We start from the raw sequence: 25,263 nt of genomic DNA on the forward strand, positions 1-25,263 counted from the left end.
GAAATATCGTGTAAAGAAATGTTTTGAAAATTACTGGGGAAAAAGAAAAGGCATAGAGTTAAGTGCCACACAAATATAAGGAATTTACAGAATTAGTGGTGTCTACGAACACCATCCTAAGTTTATGAACAGCTTCCTAACAGTCTGAGAACACCTTCCTAAGTCAGTGAACACAATTCTGTGTATGTACAACAGTCTGTGAACACCGTCCTGACCGTCTGTGAACACAACCCTCTGTCTGGGAAAACCAAACCCCTGTGTATTTATAAACAGAGGCAGAGCTGTAGACTGAGCTGGCTGGATTTCAACAGACTGCTGGGACGCCTGCAGCCTGGGCTGTCATTCTGGATCAAGACACCAGTGAACAGCTTTTATTGAATTCGCCAGAGCTGCATTAATATGTTAGATCCATGTACACAGTTCCCAAGGAGCAGAGTTCTCGGGCCGCAGTGGCATGGAGGACACTAAGCCAGCTTGAGGCACTGTGTGTTAAAGCTGTCCCCCTCCTTGCTGGCAACGGCCTCGAGCAGGCACTGCTTCTTCTGCATGCTGCGCGAGGACTCCAGCTCGTACATGGTGGTCAGGTTGAAGAGCACACTCTCATGCAGGTACTGCCTGGGGTCCTGCTGGACCATAGCCTCCAGCTGCCGCAGGGAGTCCTTGAGTCTGCCCAGGTAAAGCAGGCACACCGCAGCATTGTTGTTGGCCTAGAGGAGAGGGGCACAGAGGCAGGGTTGGCACAGAGGGTGACCAAGTGGGAAAACCGTGGCCTCATTCTCAGTTGCGTCCTAGGTCCTGTGCTCTGGGGCGGTGCAGAGCTGCCGAGGCACAGCCACTGCCCCCAGTGAGTGCTGTAGCTGCCTGATGCAGAGGGCTGCAGCGGGGCCACGAGTGTGTACATTTCTAGCATCTGCGAGATGCAGGAGGCTGAGGATCCTACGGCTTCTGAGTACGTTTCTGTTGGGGCATCTTACCACTGCATTTGTTGGCTCCATCCTTAAAATCTCAGTGAAGAACTTGTGGGCTTCTGCAAAGTTATTCTGACCGAGGTGTAGGAACGCTCTGCAACATAGGGACATGAGAAGCGGTTAACTGAGGAGGGAGGGTCAAGGCGCTGGTGTGCAACAACAGAACGGACAGACAGGGACAGAGACGTTTGCTCTTCAGAGTGCAATGCCCAGTAGCCAGGCGTTTGTGCTCTGCAGACAGAGGTGGTGGCTGGAGCTGCCTGAACCCCATCATGCTTTCTGGCCAGCAAATTAACGCCAAGTGAGCTTTCAGTAATTTAGACAGAGCAGCTCCACCTAAACTTACTTCATGCTATAGACACTGCCACCTGCCGCATCTTCACTCTCTCATCTCGGGACTGTACTGGGCACAGGCTTCGTCTCAATGGACGCACTCACACAAGCTGCACGTTACATCACATGTCACTTTAACCATAAAGGCTGGTCAAAGAACACCAAACTCGCAGCTGCAGCGGCCGCTGTGCAGACAGTCAACACTCAAGCACATTCATGTAGGAAACGGGGGCAATGAAAGCAGTAATGGAAAACAAAGGAGAAAAATCTCCTTAAAAATCAGTGTTCACGACTGACTGAAAGAACATGACTGCAACTCAAGAAAACACCACGGTACTTCTTGGGTCCTACGGTTCTGAGCGACACAGGACAGGACGAGCATGAAGAGGGACGCTGACAGCAGAGGGCTTCGTCACTCAGGAAACACTGCCTAAACTAGTGGGGAACTGGAGAAAATATTTATTAGTTTTAAAGTATTTACCTGTTCATTAAAACCATTATTTTACCCTGTTGTCCCTTCAATTTCTGTGTTACTTTTTCAACGTCTTGAAAATACTTTTCAGCTGTCTTTATGTCTCCAATCTGCTTTGACAAAATTATTCAGTCAGTTTCGTTGACAAATTAAAAGAAATATTAAATATATACCCACATATACAGTCCCTAATATCACTTTGGAATATGAAGACAGTTACATGTCAGGCAGGGGAAGATTTCAGTAACCATTTAGTAATCACTACTTTTTGTAAACAGGCAAGAGATGTGTAAGATACACTGGAATGTCAACATTCTATATGTCAGAAGTTAAGCTGTTAATACACACACCTTATTTAAAAGTCTTACAGTTTAGTATCTTGTACCCTTTGAAATGAATTCTGCAATAGCTAATATTAAGTAAAGTATAAATTAAAAAAAAGTACTTAGGGTGGGCCTCTGGCTCACTTGGGAGAGCGTGGTGCTGACAACACCAAGTCAAGGGTTAAGATCCCCTTATTGGTCATCTTTAAAAAAAAAAAAAAGTTAAAATTTTGGTATAATATGGGCAGGTCCTGAGTCAATTTTACTGGTTATTTGTGGCTAGTAAAAGGGTAGGTATCTGGGGCCGGCCCGGTGGCGCACTGCTACAGTGCGCCGCTTGGGAAGCGCAGTAGCGCTCCCTCCGAGGGTTCGGATCCCACATACAGACCGGTTCCCGCTCACTGGCTGAGCGAGGGGCGGGAGCAACACCGAGGGTTGCGATCCCGTGGCCGGTCCCCGGTCCAGTGCGGGGGCGACACTGAGGGTTGCGATCCGTTGCCGGACACGAAAAAAGACAAAAAAGGAAAAAAAAAAAAAAGGGTAGGTATCATCAAATTTGCAAATTTCAAAGTAATACTTTGACGAAATAATCCAGAATTCTACTGTAAAAGAAACAAAACAAAGCAACCAAAATGACTCTCATAGCACAGGTAAGGAAAACTGTCAGCTCCCCATATCAGGTAAAGCCGGACGCTCCAGGGCCAGCAGCTGCAGGAGGGGAGGGGATGGAGTGCTGAATGTCACAGCCCCGACTCCTGACCACCTGACATCTGCTGCTCGTCACCACTGCAAAGCCTGGTTTTTAAACGGGAGATTCTCTCAGGTTTTCTCTTGCCTTCAAAAGCATAAGGATGGAAATAAGTGATCTAAGTCTTATAATATGAAGCACATGAAAGATAAAGGACAATCTGTTACGGCAAAAACTTCGCACACAAGGGTGAAGTAAAAACCGGGGCTAGACAGGGAATATTGCTCTGGAGCATCACAGTAACAGCAAACCCTGCAAACAAACAACTCGCGTCGGAGCCGCTCACGCTCCAGACGGGAGGAGCACTGAGGCGACCGGGAGCTGAGCCCCATCAGCTGACTGTCACGCTTCTCACCACAAGTACCTGACAGTCACTACAACTAGTCCTGCTCGAAGCCTCAAGCGACTTGTGGGGAGGACCCTGAGGGCCTCTCATGCCTCTGCACGCCCTGCAAGCACAGGCGTTGATCGTCCCAAGCAGCCTTTCCAAGGACGTCTGTGCAGAGGACAACCTTGGAAGCTGGAATGCACCCATCTGGGCAAAGGGCAGGCATGCTCACTACCCAGTATTAAAGATTCAGGTTTTCTAAGTTCAGGACTACTCTCCAGTGAAGAAACCCACCACATGTTCCACCCCGGCCCTCTCGCAGCATCCTGACCAAACTGTGGCTCAGGGTTTGGTGAGAAAAAGGACACTCGGGCTATACTGCCGCTGCTGAGAGTCACACATATCCCTCATCTCTGACCCAGGGATCTCACATCGTTTGCCAGCATCCGTGAAAATGGCAGCTAACTTCATAGCTGGCAAGTGGGATAAAATCTCGAACCCTTCACAGTGTTGACACTACCCCACAAAAGAAAACACCACACTAGGAGGATGAAAACAAAATGATAAGAAATACACGAAGAACACACGCACGCACATAAAGAAAACAGGACGGCACTCATCAGTGCTTCCCCACCGCCACTCAGTTGGAAGCAGCCTGAAGTCTTCTCCTGCAGACTTCTCACTGACTAATTGACTAAAAAGAAACCAAAGTCAGTGTGGGCTCAGTGACATGGCCCGCAGCTTGAACGTCTGAATTCCCTGCAACGTGTTCACATGAACTAGAATCCTGTTTAACAGGACAGTGTTTAATAATAATCTGAAGATTCGTATAGATAATAATTAAGATCTATCAAGTCCTTGATGTGTGCCAGGTCCTGTGCTAAGTGCGCTGAACATAGCTCATCTAACTCTTACAACAAGGTGTAGATACTATGACCAGCTTCATTTTCTACATGGAAAAGATGAGGCACAGAAAGGTTAGATGATCTTCTCAGGTCACACAGCTAACACAGAACAGTCTGGGACCTGACTCAAAACTCAGGTCTGTTCCACTTCCAGACCATACGGCAACTCTCTGTTCTGTAAGGCCTCCGAGAGCTGACATGGGTATTTTACTGAAACAAATTTTTAATGGAAGACAACAGAGAAATCTCAGTATATTCTCTGCTACCCAGGTTTTCTTGGTGATTAGAAAGTAAGTTTGCATCTTCATAATTATTAAAACGTAATTAGGATTTAAAATCCTACCAATTAAGAGTTAGAACCATTAAAAAAATTAAAAATATAAAAAGGCAACTAAACGTGTAAGTATTGCAGAATACCTAGACAATAAATAAATAAAACCACTAGTTATTTAAGAAAACAACAAACTGAGCTGGCCGGTTAGCTCGGTTGGTTACAGCTTAGTGCTGATATGCACGATTTAAAGATAATTTTTGTCTCAATGTCAACTTTTTTCACTGAATAAAAATTTAACTGCGTCAAGAAAACACCTATTTGACTTCTCTCCCAAACCCCAGCAAACTATAAATAAACTTATCAAGAAAAAGAAAGCATAAAGGAACAGAATTAGAAATGTCAAATGAGAAATAACCGCAGGTACTGAGGAAATGGAAATAATTACAAAAGGAGTATTTTATGGAACTCTACGCAAATACATGTGAAAACAGGGACCAAACAGGTGGTTTTCTAGGAACTCTAAATTACCAAAATTGATCCCAGAAACTGTGAGAGAAAAAACTTCAGGCACACAGCACCGAGGCAGATTCACAACAATAACAAATTATGGAAAAGGCTCAGTGTCACCCTGAGGGCTCAGCATAGACATTTCTTAGGTGAATTATTCAAACCTTCAAGAAACACACAATTCCTAATTATTCAACATTTTCCAGAAAGCAGAGAAAGAAGGAAAGCTTCTAATTTATTTTTATTCAGACAGACACCATGTGCTTTAAAAGTCACGTTGCTTGTGCACACACACAAACCCAGAGACCAATTCTACTTATAACTATAAATGCACAAATCTAGGGAAATATGTCTCCCTGGAGCTCTGAGCTACTGGTTCTGTCCTTTGGAGCAACAAATCCTACGTGTATTTTTGTGGCAGAAACTCTGAACGTGTGCTCTGTCTGACTCCCCGCTTCCGGCTCTGGTTGGTGGGGCAGTGGGTCTGGCCAGGGCTGGGCTCAGCAACCCGGAGGACCCGGGTTCCAGGAGGTGCAGCCACAGGAGGGCGTGACCTGGAGCCAGGGGCTGTGCCTAACCTGTGCTCAGACACTGGGGTCTGTGGATGGCGGGTCTCGACTTGTCCATTCTTGCCACGTGACAGTGACAGCCCTCCTGATGGGCAGAGAGCTCACCTTCTCCATTCTCTCACCCGTTGCTCCTCTGCCATAGTTTCTGGATTCTTTACCACGTCAGTTGCACTGAAGCCATTATAGATTGTCAGTGACCATTTAAAAATATTCCCAAGGCTGAATGTTCAATATTTGCAGGTGTGAGCTGTTCAGTGAAGAGGATGGTGAGAATGACTCCCCTCTGTGGCACGGGCCTCAGACAGCACAGCTACTTTAACAGCCACATTAGATTGCTAGATTGTGTCAAATTTGTCGTCAGCTAAAAATCCCAGTTCTTTCCATATTTACTAATAAACTTTAGTCTCAGAAACATGGGTCTGAAATTGATATGGAAAGCTCATTTAGTCCAAATTTTTATATGTCTGTATGTGAAACATTTTCATATTTTTAAACTTATCAGGAAGACAGTTCCCAGTGGGCAAATCCCCTGGGATTAATGTGCTGTACAATAAAAAGGGAAGGATGAGATCTACTTCACAACCCCACTCTCTCTTTCCTCGTCCTCTCCTTTGGGCTGGCCTTCACCTCTCCCTTCCGTCTGCCCAGCGTCCTCATGGCTCTCCTAAGTTCCCTGGGCCTCCCTCCCCTGCTCCCTGTGCAGAACCTCAGCTCCAGTGGGAACGAGGCAGGCCATGCCGACATACGACGTACGTGAGACTGCATCCGTGCAGACGCCCCCCGCCTGACCTCCACACTCACCCCTCGTTCATGCTCCAGTCTTACATTCTGCTACTGAGTTGTGACGAAGACTCTCTCCTTGACCAAACTCTCATCAGCCTCCTCCGAGTCCTCCGCTAGACGCCCCCCGCCTGACCTCCACACTCACCCCTCGTTCATGCTCCAGTCTTACATTCTGCTATTGAGTTGTGACGAAGACTCTCTCCTTGACCAAACTCTCATCAGCCTCCTCCGAGTCCTCCGCCTGCCTGGGCCCGACCTTGGGCTTCCCTCTCTGTCCTTGCAGAATCCAGTTTGGTCAAGAATCCTGCTAAGTCAGTTTAGCAAAAACCCCCAGCTCTTGGTATTGAACCAGTCTGAATGGTCTGTTAAATTGAATTTAATTTATCTGTTAAGTTTGGCCTAAAGGTTTCTCTGGACATAGTGAACTGTAATAAGTTGATGTGTAAACAGACTGTCACTTACTCTTATAACACGTAGCCAAGTCTGAGCCAATCACAGTAGCCAACTGCTCAAAGCAGTTTCAAATAAGGTAAGCTCCCAGCTGTGACCATCCAGCTGTTTCTGTGCGTCACTTCCGTTTTCTGTCAATAAATCTCATCTGATCACATGGCAGCCCTGGAGTTGCTCTGAACCTGTTCTGGTTCTGGAGGCTGCCCGATTCATGAATTGCTTTTGGCTCAGTTAACTCTTTTTAATTTGTATAAAGCTTTTCTTTTAACAAGTCCTAACAAGTCAGTCTGGACAGAAACCCCTATCCTCAATGTTTCCTCTTAGTAATTTTCTATCTATTGACCCACAAACCTGCTCCTGACCCCAAACAAATCCCCACTTGTCCTGTTGGAGTCAGAGTTGAGTCCAATCTCTCTGCCCCACTGCGGGACCCTGTTGCAGCGGTCCCTCAAGCGAAGTCTTCCTCACATCTTTCACAGGGGCTTGGGTAATTTTTTCTTTAACAGTTGTAAAAGTTCTTTATATATTATGGATATAAGTCCCTTCTCAGATAATAGGATTTGCAGATATTTCTCCCATTCTGTAGGTTGTCTTTTCACTTTCTTCATGGTGTACTTTGAAGCACAAAAGTTTTTAATTTTGGTGAAGTCCAACTTACCTATTTTTTTCTCTTTTGCTCTCCTACTTTTGGTGTCAAATCCAAGATCACCAGGACTGACCACTCTTTCCCGACCACAGCCTGCACACTCCACCCACACCGGCTGACTGTGCTGTTTCCAACGACACCCTGGGGCAGACACTGCTCTGCAGACTCTTCCAGTAAGTCGTGGGTCCTGTGAAGGGAGTCCTGGGTCCTTATGTGCTGTGTGTTCTGAAGCACTGGGGGCTTCTCCTGGCTGTCTTACTCCCTGGCTCTCCATTCAGCTGGGTCTTGGGTCTGCACCCAGGTGCCTTTAGACACAGTTGCTCTGCCCTTGACTTTCTCCATGTTCTGCTGCAGATGAAGTCAATTCCTTGGGGAAGGGACCAGGAGCCACTGTTTTAAGGCCTGTTTCTTTCTTCCCTTAGGCATCTCTGAGCCTGAGCCCTGCAGCTGGGGTGGGAAAAGTCAAGTGTCTCCCTGAGTGACATCCCTGTGCTTGGGTGTGCTTGGTGGGGGTGGCGTGGGGCGGCTGCAGCTGAGGTCCTCCCCTGGAGGGAACCACTGCCTCCCCAGCAGGGTGGGTGATGGGCCCAGTCCTGTGTGCATGCTGTGCTGAGGTGCAGCCCCTGTCCCCCCAGTGGGGATTGGCTGGAGACCATCCTCTCTCTGCTCTCACCTGGGGCTCTGCCCTGGCAACAGGCAGCTGGGGCAGGATGAGAACCACTCATGTCTGGCTCCCTGGGGAGGACAGCCGGCACCTGTGCGCTACCCGGGCTGACGGCTGGAAGGGCCGCCCGGCTGTGCCGGGACGTGGGGCAGCAGCCATGGCTCAAACACTGCAGACCCTTTCTTACCGAAGTTTTGCAGACATCCTTGAACACTCGTTTCTTCATTTGCATTTGTCAGTTGTCAGGGTTCCCTGGGGAGGGTCGGGCAGAGCTCCTCAGGCTGCCATGCCAGAAGCCAATCTCCTCTTTTTCTTTCTGAAAAGCTTCAGTGAGGTGCAGCTGATGACAACAGACTGCAAGCATCTAAAGTGCATGCAGTCTGATGGGTTTTGGCACACGTTCACATTCCCATTTCTACAGGCCCCGCCCTTCTACCTGCCCTGCCATCTCCAGCACTTGCCACACTCTTGTCTGTATTTGCAACTTCTCCCTCTCCACCTGCACTGTCCCCATGAAAATGTGCTCGGGTGTCTTCCACATAAACCCCCTCCCCGGCCCCTTGTCTCTTTCCCCTCAGTGTTCCCACTGTCCCCTCTTCTCCACCCACCTGCCCCCTCAGCGCTCTGCCTGGCCCCTGCCTGGCTCTCCACTGGAACAGCTGTAGGAGGCAGCCTTGGTCCTCATGAGGTCCCTTCCAGCTCTAGTTAGGTGGCCGTGCACCTTGTTCTTCTGTCCTTCTGCTTCCAAGTCTGGTTTTGTCCTGCTGTGGCCAAAGCTTCTCATGCCTGGCCCTCTTCCTTCCAGGATGCCAGGGACCTGGGGCTGGAGCAGGGCGAGCTGGCTGTGAACATAGCAGGCCCACCCTGCTCACAGCTCCAGTCTGCATGCAGCCACTGGGCTCTCATGTCAGCATCCAAGACTAGTTTCTTGGTGTAAGTGATGACCCTCTAAGACCCAAGTAAAAAGATTTTGAGGGTGTCAGTCTAAGTCAGAGTGAAGTAACTAAAAAGTTGGAATAAAATGCTTCTTTTGTTTGAAGATCTGTTTACTTCAGCCCTTCCTTAGTTTAGAGTGTGTGAGAAACCCCCTGGAATACCAATGTCTCCAATGTCGTGTAACACGAGGATTTCCTTTCAGAAAATGGTCAGTGGTGCCTTTGGTATCTGCTGACATAGCTTCGATGGTCTAGCAATTGTTGGTATGATAAATGAGTCTCCTGTTTTCAGCTCACATGTTTAGAAATACCTTCAAAATGAATTTGAAGTGAAATCTGAAGGAACGGAGCAGTGCAGGGATGATATTCTGAACTCAGCTGCGCGACGTTATCAGAAACTCGGTGTCCACCCGCTTCAACGTCAGCCCCACTTGGCTCGGCTGTCTCTAGCGTAGTCATGGCTTCATCATATCATACTTTTCCATAGGCTTCTGCACGTTTTGTTTCAGTAAAATCATTTCTTCTATTTCCATTCTTTAGAAGTAAAATGGAAAGCGTCGTATCTTTCTTTGACTGGTGTTTAAGCTCAGTGCTCTTGTTTGAATTTTCCCAGTGTTGGAGGGAAAACTGGCGCTATTCACAACAGGAGCCTGTGAGGATGGATGTGTCTCTCCCACCCTCCTGCACATGCTCACAGAGAGAGGACGAAGCACAGGAGGACATGTTCCACTCACTCTTTTGCCAGACAGAAGATAACCGAACACTTAAGTGTTTTAGTCCTGCCCTGCTCTGCACTGTTGACTTGAGATCTGATTTAACGTCAGCACGGGCAGAGGCAGATGGGTCTGTTCATTCGTCAGCAGGGCTGCAGCTGCATGGTGCACAGAGGACACTGGTCTGGTGGATGTGTGGCTGCTCAGCATGTGTCCGTCTTCTATGTTCACTGGGTAAGTCCTGAGCAGATGTAGCACCGCCTGCCGCCTCCCTTGGCCAGAGGATGGCCTTGCTGATAGCCCCTTATATTGTACTCACCGAGCTCCCTAACGAGACAGTGAAGCAATGCTTTCGAGGCCGAGTGTCCTTGATAGGACTCCAGCCTGACTTATGTTCACTGGGTAAGTCCTGAGCAGATGTAGCACCGCCTGCCGCCTCCCTTGGCCAGAGGATGGCCTTGCTGATAGCCCCTTACATTGTACTCACCGAGCTCCTTAACGAGACAGTGAAGCAATGCTTTCGAGGCCGAGTGTCCTTGATAGGACTCCAGCCTGACTATGCATCCTCAGGGTGCTCAAGCCAGGGACTCCTCTGGAAGAAGGGATGCTTTCAGATGCAAAAGACGGCACAGCTTGGAATTCCTACACCCATTTCCAGCATCCACTTCTCAACCTGTGCAAACAGACTCCACACTGAAGCTTCTGAGTTGTCTCAAGGGCAGCAAGGAGCCAGAGCAGCTGCATGGTGTTCCTTTGATATGGCAATCAGGGTAATGATGCTACACCCTGGGCACCTCAAACCCCTGCCCGGTGCTGTGCTGCTCACATGGATTGCAAGGAGACTCCCACCAGCAGCCCTGCATCTAGATGAGGAGAAGATGTGCAGGCCAGCTCGCCCAGGTCATACAGTGGATTGGATGCATGCCCAGGTGGGCTGGCCTCTCAGCGCACATGTGCACACTCAGCTCCTGGGTCACATTATGCAGCAAAGCGTCCTGCAATGCACCACGCCAGGAGCCCCGTGTACTGGGAAGGACTCAGACGAAGCCACACTGGTCGGGTTTTCCTTCTCTGACCCCACTGTGTGTCCATGTCAGTGTCCATGAGCAGATGGGGTGGAGGAGGAGGTGGGGCATGTGCGTGTGTGTGCACATGTGTGCCCCTGTGGGGGTAGAGGACTTGGGCTCTGTGCTCATAGAGGACTCATTCAAATTCCCCCTGCACTGTCATATATGTGGCCTCCTGTAGCCAGGACCCTGGGCAGGTCACATAACCACCTGGAAACCTCAGTTTGCTGATGTGTAAGTTGGACTAGTAACACCTGCCAGGTTGAACTGAACAGCTCAGCCCAGCACCCAACTCATGGCAAGTGTTGTATGGCAGCTCTTTTTCCTCCCACCATTAACGTCCTTTGCTCACTCCTTTTCCCTGACCCAGGCTTGGGATGTCACATCAGAAACCCTTAGAAGACTTGGGGTGAGAGAGGGGACAGGGCCACCTATGCTTAGGCTGCAAGGGGGGGGGCCACTGTCCTGGGACTGACAGAAATGAGAACGGGACTCACCACTACCAAGACCTTCCTGTCAGTAAATATTCCAGGATGATGCACTCTAGCTTCAATGACATTCTTGACAGAGGGAACAGTCCCAGCTTTCTGCATTACTGAGACCACTGCTTTGGTTTGGACTTCCCTTGGTGCAGTATGCACGATTCAAGTGTTCTTTCCAGCAAAATATCAGAGTTACTGTATCATCAGCTAAGCTGAAGTAAGACTTTTTTTTTTTTGCGGTTGGCCAGTAAGGGGATCCGAACCCTTGACCTTGCTGTCGCAGCACCATGCTCTCCCAAGTGAGCTAATCGCCCAGTCCTGAAGTCAGATTCTTTATGGTTTGGTCAATACTTTTCTTCCCTTCTTCCAACGGAATCCCTGGCTTGAGTACCCTGAGGATGCTCAACAGGACAGTTCCTAAGTAATCCACTTCAGTGCATCCCTGATGAAAATTTATGCAAGTACATATTTAGCAACTGGCACAAAGCAGCCAGCTGGACTCAGTAGAGTCAAACGCGAACTGTTGTAAAGAACTAAACCTTTTTGTGGTCATACAAATTTAAGTTGAAATATTTTCTAAGCTATCTCTTATACTTGCAAAATTAAAACTAAATAATAGCCCACCCGAGCACTGCATTCCCAAGAATGAGGTCCATGTGTTAGCACAGGGCTGTCACTCTAGTGCAGGGCCTGTGGGGCAGCGGTACCTGCAGGAAGAGGCGGCCGATGCCGCTCAGCAGCTGAGGCTCCTGCTCCGGGTAGTACTTGGTAACGGAATGGTATGCATCCACAGCAAGCACGTAGTCCTGTGGGGAGAAAGCCCAGAAGTGCCTTTGAGGGCTAAGCCATTCTTGGCTCCGCACGCTTAGAGCAGCACAAGCCTGTGTAGCCGCGCGAGCAGGCGTGAGAGCAAGAGTCTGGCGGAGACCCCCGGCCTGAGGGGCGGCCAGCTGCCAACCCAGGACCCTGAGTTCTGTGTGCGACCAGAGTCAGCGACTCCCCTCCTGTCACCCAGGGGCTCTTGGGGCCTTCTGGTCATCTAGTTAGGCCTGAGGGTCTGCTTCCTGCTTCCATCTTCTACACAGCAATTCAGTTTCACTTGGACTGTCTCTTTCTTGACAAGGTCATGAAGTGACTTGGTGAATCTTGTCTTATCTCCATCCTCCAAATAAGTAAGCCGAATTTTTCAAGTGTTTCTTAGTTAAACACTTTCTATGCTAGAAATTGATGTGAATCGTTAAATGTAAATAAACAACCCACAAAACAGCATCACCAAGAGAGTGAGCATAAGATTCCAGGACATACTGACACAGTAAGAAGTTTGAATGTCGTCTGTTCTCTACAGTGTACGGGAAACTCCTACCATTTTATAGAATTTTACAGGAACTTCTGGGGAGGCTTTGCCGGCTACTGTGTCTGGCACCTGCACTCTGCAGAGCGCCTCCTCGCTGCCCTGCTGCGACCTGGCCTGTGGCCCCTCCCTGAACGTGTCTGCCTGCTCTGCTTGCACCGGCCCATCGTGGGCGCTTGCTGATACTGGGCGGATGGATGGAAGCCTCTTGATCCACAGTCAAGAAAGGCAGAGCCAGTGTCTGGCTACTGCGGTGGCTAAGGCTAATGCCTGGAATCCTGTCAACAGTGCCAATTGTAGCGCTCTTAATCCTGTTTGTGACGCCAATTGTAAAGCTAGGTGACCACGCCAGTTGTCAGGCTCTTTTACCTGCCAGTAATCCTGCACTGACTGGGCTGATTGTTGAGCTAGGGCTGGGTCTGGAGCTCACAGACCCCTTAAGCCCATTCACAGACTGGGTCACAAACCCTTCATATGCCAGGCTGGGTCACCAGACCCCTTCACGCAGGTCTATGAGTTAGGTAACCGGCCAAAAGGTCCTTGGAGTCATAGATTGGAAAGCATGGCTGTGCCGGGTAGATGCCCGAGGCCAACACCCACCTGACTGCTTCACTAAACTCTCTCTCTCTCTGAAGAACACAAGAATAGCAACAAAACTAAAAGGATACATTGGCCCGCATGCACAGTAACTACACACACACACACACACACACACACACACACACACACACACACAATTTGCTTACAAAGGATGCGCTGAACCACACCCGATGGGACCTGAGGCGAGGGCCCTGACCAAACTATTCTATTTTCTCAACAGCCAGTCTCTTTCCAGGTGTGAGAAAGGATGTCTCAGAGGGAAGGGGTCTTGCCACTCACTGGGGACACAGTGGCCAGCTTGTCTTGGATACTAACAAACCTGGTGTTCTCTCCAGGATGACAGTGGTCATCACATTTTCTGAGCAAGCTCTGCGTGGCAGGCACTGTGCCAAATACTTTACTGTATTATCTAGTTATAGCGCACAGTGGGCACTAAATGGGGCCACCAGCGGTGTCTTCTCCTAACTTATTCATCATAAAATCCCAGAAGGTACTTCTATTTCTTTATTCTTCTACATTTTCAATTTCTTGAAAACTGGGACTGGAGCTGCTAGTTTGCTAATTGGAGTGTTATAAAGAGAGACAGATGACAAGTAAATTTCCAGTTTGGTAGAAAAAAATGAAAAGACTCTCTCCAGTCTAGTACCTTCAAGTGCAGCTAATTAAAACTAATTTTATTCAAGGCCTGACGCTCACAAGGATCCAGAAGGCACGTGCCTTGGCTTCCTTTCTCATGGCTCCTGCTGCCCGTCACTGCAGACCATGGCGGGCATCCTGCTCCTTGCTATGCGAGTGTGTGTGGCGTGCGAATGTGTGCCCATGGTGAGAAGGCCTGTGATCGGCATCTGGATCCCGGGGAAGCTGGGGTCACAGCTGAGGATGGACGTTCATCCCTGCTGCAGCTTCGGGCCACCCTCGCCCCAGATCCTGCTTGGGAAGCTCAGGGGAGCTGTCCTGCCTCCACACAGGGGTGGCATGCCACCGGCACGCTCTCTCCACTTCTCTGGGGAGGGCTGTGGGCCCTTGGAGCATCTGTCATGCTGGGGATCAGCATGATCCCATGCATGCTCTAAGCGAGCATGTGCCCCTTGCTTTTGGTTTCAAGTAAACATAAGGCAGACTTTGACCTTCCTGCTGACAGCCCTGATGTGTCACTGGGTCATGCCCAGTGCCTGCACCCAAGTCTCCACCTGTGCTTCACTAGCGCTAATGCCTTCTCGGCTCACACACCACTGCAGAGAGAGCCTGGCGGGAGCGTGGAGGAAGTGGCACCCATCACCCCTGGCTGCAATGCCGCGGACAGCAGACAGTGAGCCCCGCGGGGACGGCGTCCTGGCCTACGTCACTGCTTTAACCACTTGCTGTTTCAGTGCTTGGGTCGGGTTTCTGAAGACCATCTGACACAATGAAGGACAGGTTTTGAAAAAACAGTGATCTTTGATGGGAAAAGTTATTGTACTGTTGGTCTATGAAAACACTTTCTCCCAGGAGAATACTTTTGCGTATATGCACAAGCTTGGGAATCCCATGAGAAAGCTGGGTTCTGAGACAGAGGGTCAGACAGCAGAGAAGGGGCCAGAGACAGAAGGGAGTGCTAGACCCTCAGGCTTGGACAGGATGTCTGCCCAGGAGCCTGCTGCAGCCAGAACAAAGGAATTCTGGCATTATTTCAAGGAGCCTATGATCAAATAGGCCAGATGAGGATTTAGAATTGTGTTAGAGAGCTTCCTTAAGTTTATTATTATTTAATTGAATTGCTTATTTACTGAAGGTGGAGGAAACAGAGCCTTTTTAGGAAAAATGACTAAAAGGAGCTCTTCAGAGAGAGCTTAACCTACTCTGCAGATCTCACAGGTTTGGCTTTGAGAAAGGATACGAATGACTTGCTCACAGGGTCAAACCCATCTTAGCTTGCTCTTCACCATTTTTCTTCCAGCAACCACACTTGTCTAGTGCCAACTAGTTTTACAATCGTTCTGCAACCAGAGAGGATGTGCAGTGCAATGCACGTCTGCAACCAGAGAGGATGCGCAGTGCAACGCGCGTGAGGAGGAAGGCAAGTGATGCAGCGCGTGAGGAGGAAGGCAAGTGATGCAGCTCCACGCTCCTTTCAGTGGTGAGAAGCCACGACAGGTGGCAACGTGCACAGTGGGTGACTGGGGACACCCGGAGCAGCAGGCACGGGCACCTGCATGGTTCAACAGTGCAGGCACCTTAAGGCTCCTGTGAGGACCGAGGGGAGGAAGCAACATTTCCAAAGTGAGAATGGAGAAATTTCCAAGGCTGTGAAACACACGCAAGTGCACCTTCTGGTGTGTTTATGCAGGTATTTGGGGCCGAAGCACATGAATTGATTTCCTATCATTAAAAGTTAAATTAACATTTATTTCACTATAATCGAAGTGTTATTTTAAATAGTTAAATGGCTGATTAAATAACTCATTGTTAGCTCAAACACATAATTTAATGAGCATGAGACCCCATCTACCAAGACCACACACTGTTGCAATACTGGGTATGCTCACTAGATGGCGACAGAATTCGTATGCTTGGATAGGCCTTAATTGCAAAATTTTTCATTCTTTTTTTACTCATTAAAATGAAAGATTAACCTTAACTTCCAAATTACATTACATTTATTCTAAAAGTATTTTTGAAACACAATAATATGTTCTGTACTGAGTCTCAACAAAATGGACAGAAGACTTGCATTTGGTGCCTGGTGGTGGTGTCACCAATACAGTACAACAAAGAAAGGCATTTTTATTCCATAATTTTCTATTAACGCATCTTAAAAATGCAAATAAAAACCATCAGTAGGACAGGCAACCTCCCTCCCTCAGGAGTTCCAGCCCATGATTAATGAAGTATCAGTCCTATAGATGTATGATTTGCTCTTCTTTGCATAAGAATGTTCTGGCAAGCTGGTGAACTTCTGGTAAAGCTGCCAGTGGCCTCAAGGGGTGGAGGCTTCGCCATGTATTGCTCAAGGTGCTGGGTGGAGATCTTGGGGTTGACCACAGGCAGCAATGGGGAGAAGGGCGTGCTTTGGAGGGTGGAGGGGACAGGAGCCTGGTGCTTTGGGGCTACTGGGTTACTGCCTTGGTGGTGGGAAGCCGCCCCTCTCCTGCTGCGTGGAGCGCGGGCCCATTCCTCACTCTTACTCAGAGGGGCAGGCCCTGGAGAAGCTGAGACAGGAAGAGGAGAAGGGAAGCAGGGGATGTGGACAAGGACGACAAGGAACAAAGTCCTGCACGGGCAACTGGCCCCGACAGGAACGTCCTACATGTTGCAGGGGAAAAGCTCGTTCTGAGAAAAAGCACGGAACTCCTTAAAACCATATTTTCCTTTCCCCACGTGTTGAGGGAGAGGAGAGAGCTGCGGGAGTGACCGAGCCAGGAGGATTTCAGAGCCCTCAGTTCCACCTCTCACTTTAAAGGAGGCCGAGGCTCATGGAGGTGAGACTGCGCTGGGTTTGGTGGGAACGGAGGCTGAAGATGATGCTCACACCCGCAGTGGCGCATGGAGGCAGGGTCCTGACTGAATGCCCCTGAGGACACGATCATCTTTAGGGGTGCTGAAGAGTCAATGTACAAAACACGGCTGCCGCGTCAGGCAGGGCTGAACAATGAGCTGTGGGAGCACATTTCTCCACTTGGCATACTGCCTGCTCTGCAGCGCTGCAAATCAAGCTCAGGAATGACCTTGGGCAGCTTGGAAACCTGGCGGGTGTGGGAGGAGTTATGATCTCTCTCTTGGAATAGCCCAGAAGGTGCGAACAGTGCGGCTCTGGGAGTCTGCTGCTAATTGATTCCTGCAGCAGCTGGCAGCTTGCCAACAGCTCAGCGCAGGACACACTGGTACCCGAGCGGGAGTGAGCCCGTCATGGGGTGCGCTTCAAACAAAGAGAAAAGCCAAAAACCACCACTGCACAGGCTGGGGAGGACTGCACAAAGAAAACAGATGACTGACAGCCCAGCTGGGGTCCTGGGTTTTGAAGCTACTTCTTCAGGGGGCTGAAAGCTCTGGGGTGGAGTCCTAAGCAGGTCTGTGGGGAAGCCTGTCTTCAGATGTCATAAGCATCAATCATAAAACCAAATCGAGACAAGGAAAAAACACCCTCCACTAACACCTCCTGGGTTTTGAAGCTACTTCTTCAGGGGGCTGAAAGCTCTGGGGTGGAGTCCTAAGCAGGTCTGTGGGGAAGCCTGTCTTCATATGTCATAAGCATCAATCATAAAACCAAATCGAGACAAGGAAAAAACACCCTCCACTAACACAGGGAGAACAAAGGACACCTTTCTGGGATAGAATTCAGAGAAAAGGAAGAGGGGGGAGATAAACAATATTTTAATTAAATCATTTACACCCATGTTTGAACAATTAAATTTGATAATATAAATTCTACATTCTGTTGAAATGCATTTCGGTTAAAATTAGTAAATTCAGTCCCAGAGTGTGTTACTGAAATCTCTGTTAGCAAACCAGATCTCGGCTGAATTCTCTGCTTAGGAAAACCCTCACGTTTCCTCGTCAGAATGTGCCAGTAGTTCCCCTGCAGTATTCCATGGACACCCTCTTCAGAACACACGGTGGCCCTGCAGCTCGGCCACTTACGTACCTTCATCAGGAGCAGACAGTTGGCTGTGGAGTACATCACCCGGCCCAGACGTGACCTCCACAGCTGCACAGAGGCTGCAAAACAAGAGCAGCTTGTGAGGGCGCACAGCGAATCCCAGGCCCTTCCAGCCATCAGGTATTGGTCCTGTGGATGCCCATCTAAAAGATCCCTCTTGTTACCACCGGGTTTCAGGCTAGAATGCTGACTGTGCTGCGATCTGCACTGGGAGGCAGCAAGTATGGCGTTTGGACCTGCCATAGTCGGCTCTAGGAAGAGAAAATCAGGACGATGACTGCCCAGCATAGCTCAGAAAAGGGACCAACTACTCCAACCAGGAGCCACATCTCCAAAGCAAGAAGGGAACAGCCCTTGCCTGCCTGCAGCTGTGCTGGGGAGGCCCATGCCTGGGTGGCTGGGGCCCTCACGGTGGACACGTGGGAGGCAGCTGCCCGGGGCACCCCCATGCAGGCCAGTGGAGAAGCCGGCTCACCCAAGCAGCGCTGCACCTGGGTGTCAGCTGGGCGGCTCTGCTCTGCTCTAGTTACCCGGGACCTCAGGCAAGTGAAGGACCTACTCAAGGCCTCAGTTCCTTAGTCTTTTCAATGGAAACAACTCTTCCTGTCCCATCTTGTTTGCAGGGCCTTGGGAACAAAACTGCTACCCGAAAGTGTGAGAACACTTTTCAGTTGTTAGGCCAGATGAGGACGGCCCAGACTCACAGCTGCTTCCTCGATACCTGTGTGGTGGGGCACACTGTTGGTATACGTTCCACTAGGGAATCACAAACTCCACTGCCGGCCGGCTTCCTGCATCATCTGCTGCCACAGGTAATGCCTGAACATGACCATGAGCCTGGCTGGTACCCTCACTGGCTCTCTCCTGCACATCCCTTACTTATCAGCTGTCTTTGCGCTGATTCAAAACCTTCAAGGCCCATCTCTTTTGGTGGTTTTCAAACTGGCTTTGTGGACTCATTGGGGTCTGGAAAGGTACCCAGGAGCTGCCTAGGGGTGAGGGGAGGGCTGGCCCAAGGCTCCTATGTGTTTACACACTGGGATAATCGGGAGTAAGATTTGAATTGAGGACTGAGCTGATTTTAACCCTTGTATTCTGCTGATAGCCAGGCTGCGGCCCAGAGCGGCCAGGGGACATGTCCATCTGACCCTGTCCAGTGTTCCTCGTTCCTGTGCACTGTCCACTCCTGCCAGGAGTCCATGCTCAAGACTCAGAAACACAGTCAGTGCCACAAGCAACACCATCCATGAGCGTGGAGAAGCAGGTGGGCAGGGCCACCACCTGGGGGGAAGGTTCAGTCCCTGCCGTGGCTCAGCACTGGAGAGCTGCACGCCCCGTGCACGTGTGCTGACATCTGCCTCCTTTGCTGCCAGCACCAAGGGTCAGTTTTGAGATAACAATCACCTAGGAATATATTTAGTCTTGGAGTGCTCAAACCGAAGTGCCAGAATTAAGAACTAATCTCTTTTAGCCTTTCAGCAATTATAAATACCTTAGCTGCCTGTATTTCCCCATACCATTATTTCTGTGAACAGAAGAAATTCTGAGCAATATCTTTTCTTAATGAATGTAAAACACGGACTGCCTCAACAAACTGTAGATTTATTTTGATTATCTTTGCAATTTCCTTTCCAGCTCCAAATCTTCCCCTATTCTCCTTACAAGCCTGTTCACCTGTTGTGACTTTTTGTTAGATTTCCAGGATCTGCTTTCTGGTACCTGAGATACCTATGTGCTCATTCACCGACACAGGAGCCCCAGTGGGGATGAAATGACCAGCTGCCAGAACTGCTGGACAGTGGCATGTCCACAAGTTAGTGGTGACTTCTCTCCTTCATACCTGTTAATTTACTTGGAATTAAATTACTGGGAAGACAGCATACATGTCTCTTTCCCTGTTCCCGGCTGGCAGTCATGAGGGGTTTCTCAAACAAGGAACACATCATTTAAAGCACAAACAGGCCCAGGTGATGGACTCTGGCAATGAGCACCTGTCTACTCCTGATCCAGGAGCATGTTCTGGGCCTCACTGGGTTTGCTGGCCTGGCTCTCCCACTGTGTCTTGTCCCCAGGTTCTCTCCTCTCCCACTTTTGGTACGAGTCCCCTCAGAGCTAGCTTCAAAATGAACCTGCCACTTGACAGCATGGACCCCTCCAGCTGGCAGTTCCCAAAAGCCCTCTATGCATCAGGCCTGCAGAGTCCCTGGCCTCGGGGCAGGACAGACACTATGGGAAGGACTAGACAACCAGCAACGAGATCTGTGGGGAGCTGCTGCCCTGCAGGAGTGAGTGAGGACATGGTGAGGGGCCTCTCCGTTTTGAAGCATGATTATAAGCTCACGCCTCAATAATGCACTCAACATACCTTGGCCTGGTCCCAGGCTCTGCGAGCCGGCTGCCTTCCTCTCCAGCTGCTCCTGTAACACCCTGATGAGCCTGCCCAGGCTGCAGGCCCCACCGGCTGGGCCCACCGCATCCTCCACATGCTCTCACAACTACCAGCTTGGTGTGGAATGTTACCTGTACTTGTGTGCCCGTCCTACACCAACAGCACCAACCATGGTGCTTGGATTACCGAGAAAGGGAGTGCGTGGGTGAAGGCATGAAGGCACGAATGAGGCACGAGTGCAGCGTTGAGTAAGAGAAGAAGAGAGCGAGACAGAGAACATGACCCTGGGCTGAAGCCTTCAGCAACTGTGGATACTCATTCAGTTAAGAAAGCCCACTTACCCTGCCTGTTCTCAGGGCTGATGCTGCCCAAGCCGCCATCTTCAGCTAGGCCTTGCTCCAGATTGGCCAGGATCTGCAACCATTCCAAATAAGAACAATAAAATCATAAAAAATAAATTTGCGTCTAGACTTTGTCATAATATATTCTTGGTAGAGCGAATTCCTCTGGATGAAAACCAATTTGTCAAGGACTGTTCACACGAACACATCTTAAACATTGCTGATCACGATCCCACGGAGATGATAGTGGGTGGACGGAGTGCTGGAATTTGGCTTATGATGCCACAAAGCATTTATGGATGTCATATACAAGGAATACGTGATTTCTCCTTTTAAGAAAAGCATCAAGTGTGTTACACGTGAGAGTGATTATTAACTTCTGTGAGAATATCAGTCTCATTCCTCCAGGCACCAAGAGGTTCTGTGGCCTTTTCTCACGTACCAAATAAATTTTGTCCACTGTCACTTTACATTGCTTTTATTGTTTGGTTAATAACTTTTGGTTGTTTCTTTTGCGTTTTGGTTTTCCCTGCTGTCGCCTCTATAATTTGGGTAGAGTATTTTTTTTTTTTTGAGGGGCTGGATGAGAAGAAAAGTCTTAAGAGAAAAGATTATTTGCTAGGGAGAAAAACAGAGAAACGTTAATTGAAAAAGGTTGTGTTACAGTTCTGTGATGACTGATTCTGGCCATGTACTTCTGGGGAGAAATCCTTTCGCTTGTGAGGTCATCTTACCACTCACATTTCCCCGGTGACCCGCCCCCAGGCGAGGCAGGCAGCACGATGACCGAGAAGCCACTGGGTTTCCATTGCGTGCTCCCCCAGCCCCCGTCTACATAGTGAGGACAGCTGTGGGCCCTGCACAAGCTGGAGAACAATTTGCTGTGAACACGAAGGGCTTTTTCCTCTTAATAGTTATCTTGTGCTAACTTGATGGCTCAGAGGACACACCTGGAGTTCAAAACTGTAGCCCTGAAAACGACCTAGCTGGTTTAAACAAGGTCAAGTGACGTTTTTCAGCTAATCTGTTTTCTGATAAATAGTCATAAAAACACAAAGTGACAGAAAAGAAACTCTTGGTGTTACCATTAAATTAAAACCACGCAGGCCAGAATGGAGGAGCACAGGAAGCAAGAGGACAAGGGATCTCCACAGGGAAAGGGTGGCGAGTACGGACCGCAGGCAGCAGACCACGCGGGAATGACTCTGGGAGGGGACAAGGCTCTGACAAAGGGAAGGCCTCTGACCAGAGCAGAAGCAGGCACAGGCAGCTTCCACTCGGACTCAAGATAATGTGAACTGCGTAAGCGGAGGGGCAACAGCTGGAGGGCAAGGGCTGTGTCGCTCCTTGTGCCTCCCCACGGAAGACAACGCTTCACGCTTCTGAACAGGGAGAACACCGCAGAAAGCAGCTAGAGCTTCCCACCGTGCCCCCACAGCCCTGGGGAGAAGACCCTCAGCCAGGGGCCGTGGGTATCTCAGCCCACGCTGATGGGGAGGAGAAGGAGGAGTGTGCTTCCAGGACAGCAGCAGGAGGGAAATATCTGGAGGAGAAGGAAGAGTCCCACCCCAGTGACACCAAGTGCAGACAGAAACAGCTCATCTTCGGCAGAGGCGTCAAAGGCAGAGTCAGCAGGACGGGAGGCCTGTCTGTTCAGCAGCTTTGTGTTAGGTCCGAATCTGCGGCGCCAGCTTTTCTGGGGCATCATTTCCGCCTCCTGGTATGCATCTGCATAGCTGGGGAAGACATGCAGATGACAGCCCCCTTCTATGAGGAGCCCTCTTTTGGCTGCCCAGGTCCCTGAAGGCTTTAGCACTGGGGGGAGGGACAGGAGAAAAGACCCGTCACAGACCCGAGCACAAGCATGTTAAACAGTGTCTGGATCCCCAGTGACTACTTTTCATTTCTAGGGTGCATTATTTAATGAGGTCAGTTGACAGGCCTGAGTCAGAAGTCATCCCGAGTGAGCTGGACAGAAGTAATAGCTTGCAGTTGGCTGCTGTCACTGCCGTCAACCTACAAGGCAGTTGTCTGGGCTTACAGAGTATGTTGATTTACAAAGGTTATTTCTGTAAAGGAAAGTATCAGACACCCCCCCCAACCCAAAGCCTAAATCATTTAGGAAAAGCAGATATTGCAAGAAAAGCCTGAAATTATTGAGTTTGCAAATGTGGTGTGGTTGCAGTTTCCTCACTGGTCCCTTCTGCGCTGGACGAAAGGACCATAGTGCAAGTCTCAGTCAGACACCCATCAGCAGTCCTGTTTGTTTCCCAGGAGAATAAAGGCAGGAAGCACCAGACTGGTACCAGACTCGGCTCTTTCTGGAAGATTCTCTGAAGAGCAGGGGCCCATTTCTAAGCACAGGTGCAGAACGACACTGCACAGAACCCAGGTGCCAAAGAGGGTGGCCACTGTTTCCACTTCATTTGACATGAAGCTCCAAAGACAAGGTGTTCCTTTCAGCTCCACCAAATCTAAATAAAAAGGACATTATGATCCGAGTGAATGTGACTTAAAATGACCAAGCCTGTCTGGGTTGGTGGGAGCCACCTCACAGCTGTGAAGCCTTGTCCGTGTCCTGCACCGGCATGTAAGCTCCACTGGTACATGGTGCTACTCTGCAGCTGATGGACGCACCTGTAGGAGGTGGTGCTGAGCATGGCTGTCCCAATTGGGGTAAAACACAAGGTGCTAGCAGTGGGGCTGGGAGTAGATGGTGGCTCCTGCAGGGCCAGGGTCACCTCCCCCTTCTCAGTGTGATGTGACAAAGGCGAGGCGCCACAAAGGTGTGCCTCACAGGTGGTAATGTAGGACTTCTGTATTTATTTTGCCACTTAAAAAAATGGAAAAGATAAGAAATCTGTGTTTTTAAGACAAAATCCTGTGAAAAGATTAATGGTTTTTACGCTGCAGAGAAGGCCTCAGTTGAGATTTTACTGGCATGTAGAGGGAAGCTGCTGAAGTCAGACAGGTGAAGGTTTATAGGAAGACTCTCCCACAGCCTGTGTACACAGAGTGGGGCAGAGCGTGCCCTGGGAAGATCGCTGCAGACCAGCATCCCAGGTGTTGCCTGTGCTCACACACACTCATCAGCAGCTTTTGGGGACTGGTCTAAGAGATCTACAAATGCCAACTCCTTCAATCTTACCACAATCCCAGGAGTGGGTCCTGTTCCTGCAACATTACACAGGTGGGGAGACAGAGGCGTGGGGAACCAGAATTCACACCAGGCCCATCTGGGCACCCAGTCACCATCATACCTGCGACCTCTCTGCTGATGGTACCTGAGAAAGAGAGGACAGAGCTTGGCAGCCTGTGTCCAGCACTTGGGCCTGCACTGGAAGGGGCAAGAAGGTGGCAAGGGAAGGAAAGATGCAGAAACCGTTCTGCGTTTCTGGCTGAGAACCTGCAGGCTCCCCTCTCTGTTGGGGTGGAAGGAGAGGAGACGGCAGTGAGGGCGAGGCCAGGTCTCAGCAGGCCTTGGGTGCAAGTGAAGGAGGCTGACCTCTGCTCTCAGTGTCCCAACGGCTCACCTTAGGGGACATGGTGCAAGAAGTGGAGTCTGGAAGAGTGACCTGTCAATCATGAGTAGGAAGCAGATGCAGGAAAAACATCAGGAGGCAGAGAATCTTTGAAATCCTTGCAAAAGGTGATGAGGGCCCAGGCTAGGTTGGAGGAGGCAGAAGGTGGAGATTAAATCAGGGCACAGAGCACTTCATAAAGATGCACAGAGTGGTGAGTCACTGCATGGGGCAGGCTGCATGGGACTGAGCCACTGTGTGGGACAGAAAGACTGCAAGGGAATGAGAGTTGCGTGGGACTGAGAGTTACATGGGACAGACCCGCTGCATGCTACAAGGTGCTACATGGAACAGAGCCACTACATGAGACAGAGAGGCTGCATGGGACAGAGAGGCTGCATGAGACAGACAGGCTGCATGGGACCAAGTGCTGGGTGGTTTCTATAGATAAAACCTTGGTGGTAGAAAGGATGACACCATGAGCAAGAACAGGGAAATGCAGAGTAGAGGACTGGGATCTGAGGCCTTTCGTCTTTCAAGGAAGGCAGAAGTTGTCACGGTGTGAGGGAATCAGGAGTGGTAAACCATGATTGGATCCATGTGGAGTGACTGGGCATCTCTGCATTGTGAGATGCCTTCCTGCACCCATGGGTAGTGCACTCTGGCTGGCCCCAGCTGCGTCCTGGCTCTGAGAAGCTGTGTGGTAACAGCCTCAGCATAGAGGGCTCAGCAGGTGCTGCACATGCCAGGAACTACATGTTTAAGCACAGATAGCACTAAAGCTGCGGAGGGCGCACTACTGTGCCCATTTTGCAGAAGTCGCTCATGCTCCCTGTGCCTTGCATAGTGGTGCAGGAAAAAGAGAAGACGTGTTTGGCTCAGAAGACTTGGGCTTGGGTTCTGGCTGACTTTAAGCCTATCTTCTCTGAATTCCTATTTCCTCAGCTGTAAATCGTAACACATTTTCACATGCCCATATTGCAAATTATGGAGCTCCAATGAAGATGTTCTTGAAGTATTTCGTAAATTTTTTTTTTTTTTTTTTTTAAAGATGACTGGTAAGGGGATCTTAACCTTTGACTTGGTGTTGTCAGCACCACGCTCACCCAGTGAGCAAACCAGCCATCCCTACATGGGATCCGAACCCGTGGCCCTGGTGCTATCAGCACCGCACTCTCCCGAGTGAGCCACGGGCCGGCCCATATTTTGTAAATTTTAAAAGTGCTGAATAAAGATTAATTGCAGGTAAGAGGAGAAG

At 49.6% G+C, this 25,263-nt stretch overlaps 1 protein-coding gene across 1 annotated transcript; it reads right to left on the reverse strand.

Annotated features, from left to right (window-relative positions):
• Positions 1–294: 294 nt before the first annotated feature.
• On the reverse strand, positions 295–24,029 carry TRAPPC12 (trafficking protein particle complex 12). Its single transcript, XM_008580279.1, has 9 exons — positions 23,990–24,029; positions 23,745–23,768; positions 22,052–22,299; positions 20,485–20,557; positions 17,740–17,813; positions 11,875–11,973; positions 1,783–1,883; positions 975–1,062; positions 295–707 (listed from the first exon to the last, which is right to left on the reverse strand). Exons 1-9 carry the CDS (start codon positions 24,027–24,029, stop codon positions 465–467), a joined length of 990 nt encoding a protein of 329 aa, XP_008578501.1. The 3' UTR covers positions 295–464.
• Positions 24,030–25,263: the final 1,234 nt, after the last annotated feature.

This window comes from Galeopterus variegatus, unplaced genomic scaffold (assembly GCF_000696425.1).
Source record: "Galeopterus variegatus unplaced genomic scaffold, G_variegatus-3.0.2 Scaffold2057, whole genome shotgun sequence".
NCBI lineage: Eukaryota > Metazoa > Chordata > Mammalia > Dermoptera > Cynocephalidae > Galeopterus > Galeopterus variegatus.

Bases quoted from the DNA above. Each gene is read 5' to 3' on its own strand.
- TRAPPC12 (XM_008580279.1), bottom strand. From the start codon at position 24,029: ATGTCCCCTAAGGTGAGCCGTTGGGACACTGAGAGCAGAG. The intron at 22,300-23,744 runs GTATGATGGTGA...CCCTCCCCCCAG, and splicing joins CATCAGCAGAGAGGTCGCAG to TGCTAAAGCCTTCAGGGACC. The intron at 1,063-1,782 runs GTAAATACTTTA...CCTATGTTGCAG, and splicing joins ATAATGGTTTTAATGAACAG to AGCGTTCCTACACCTCGGTC.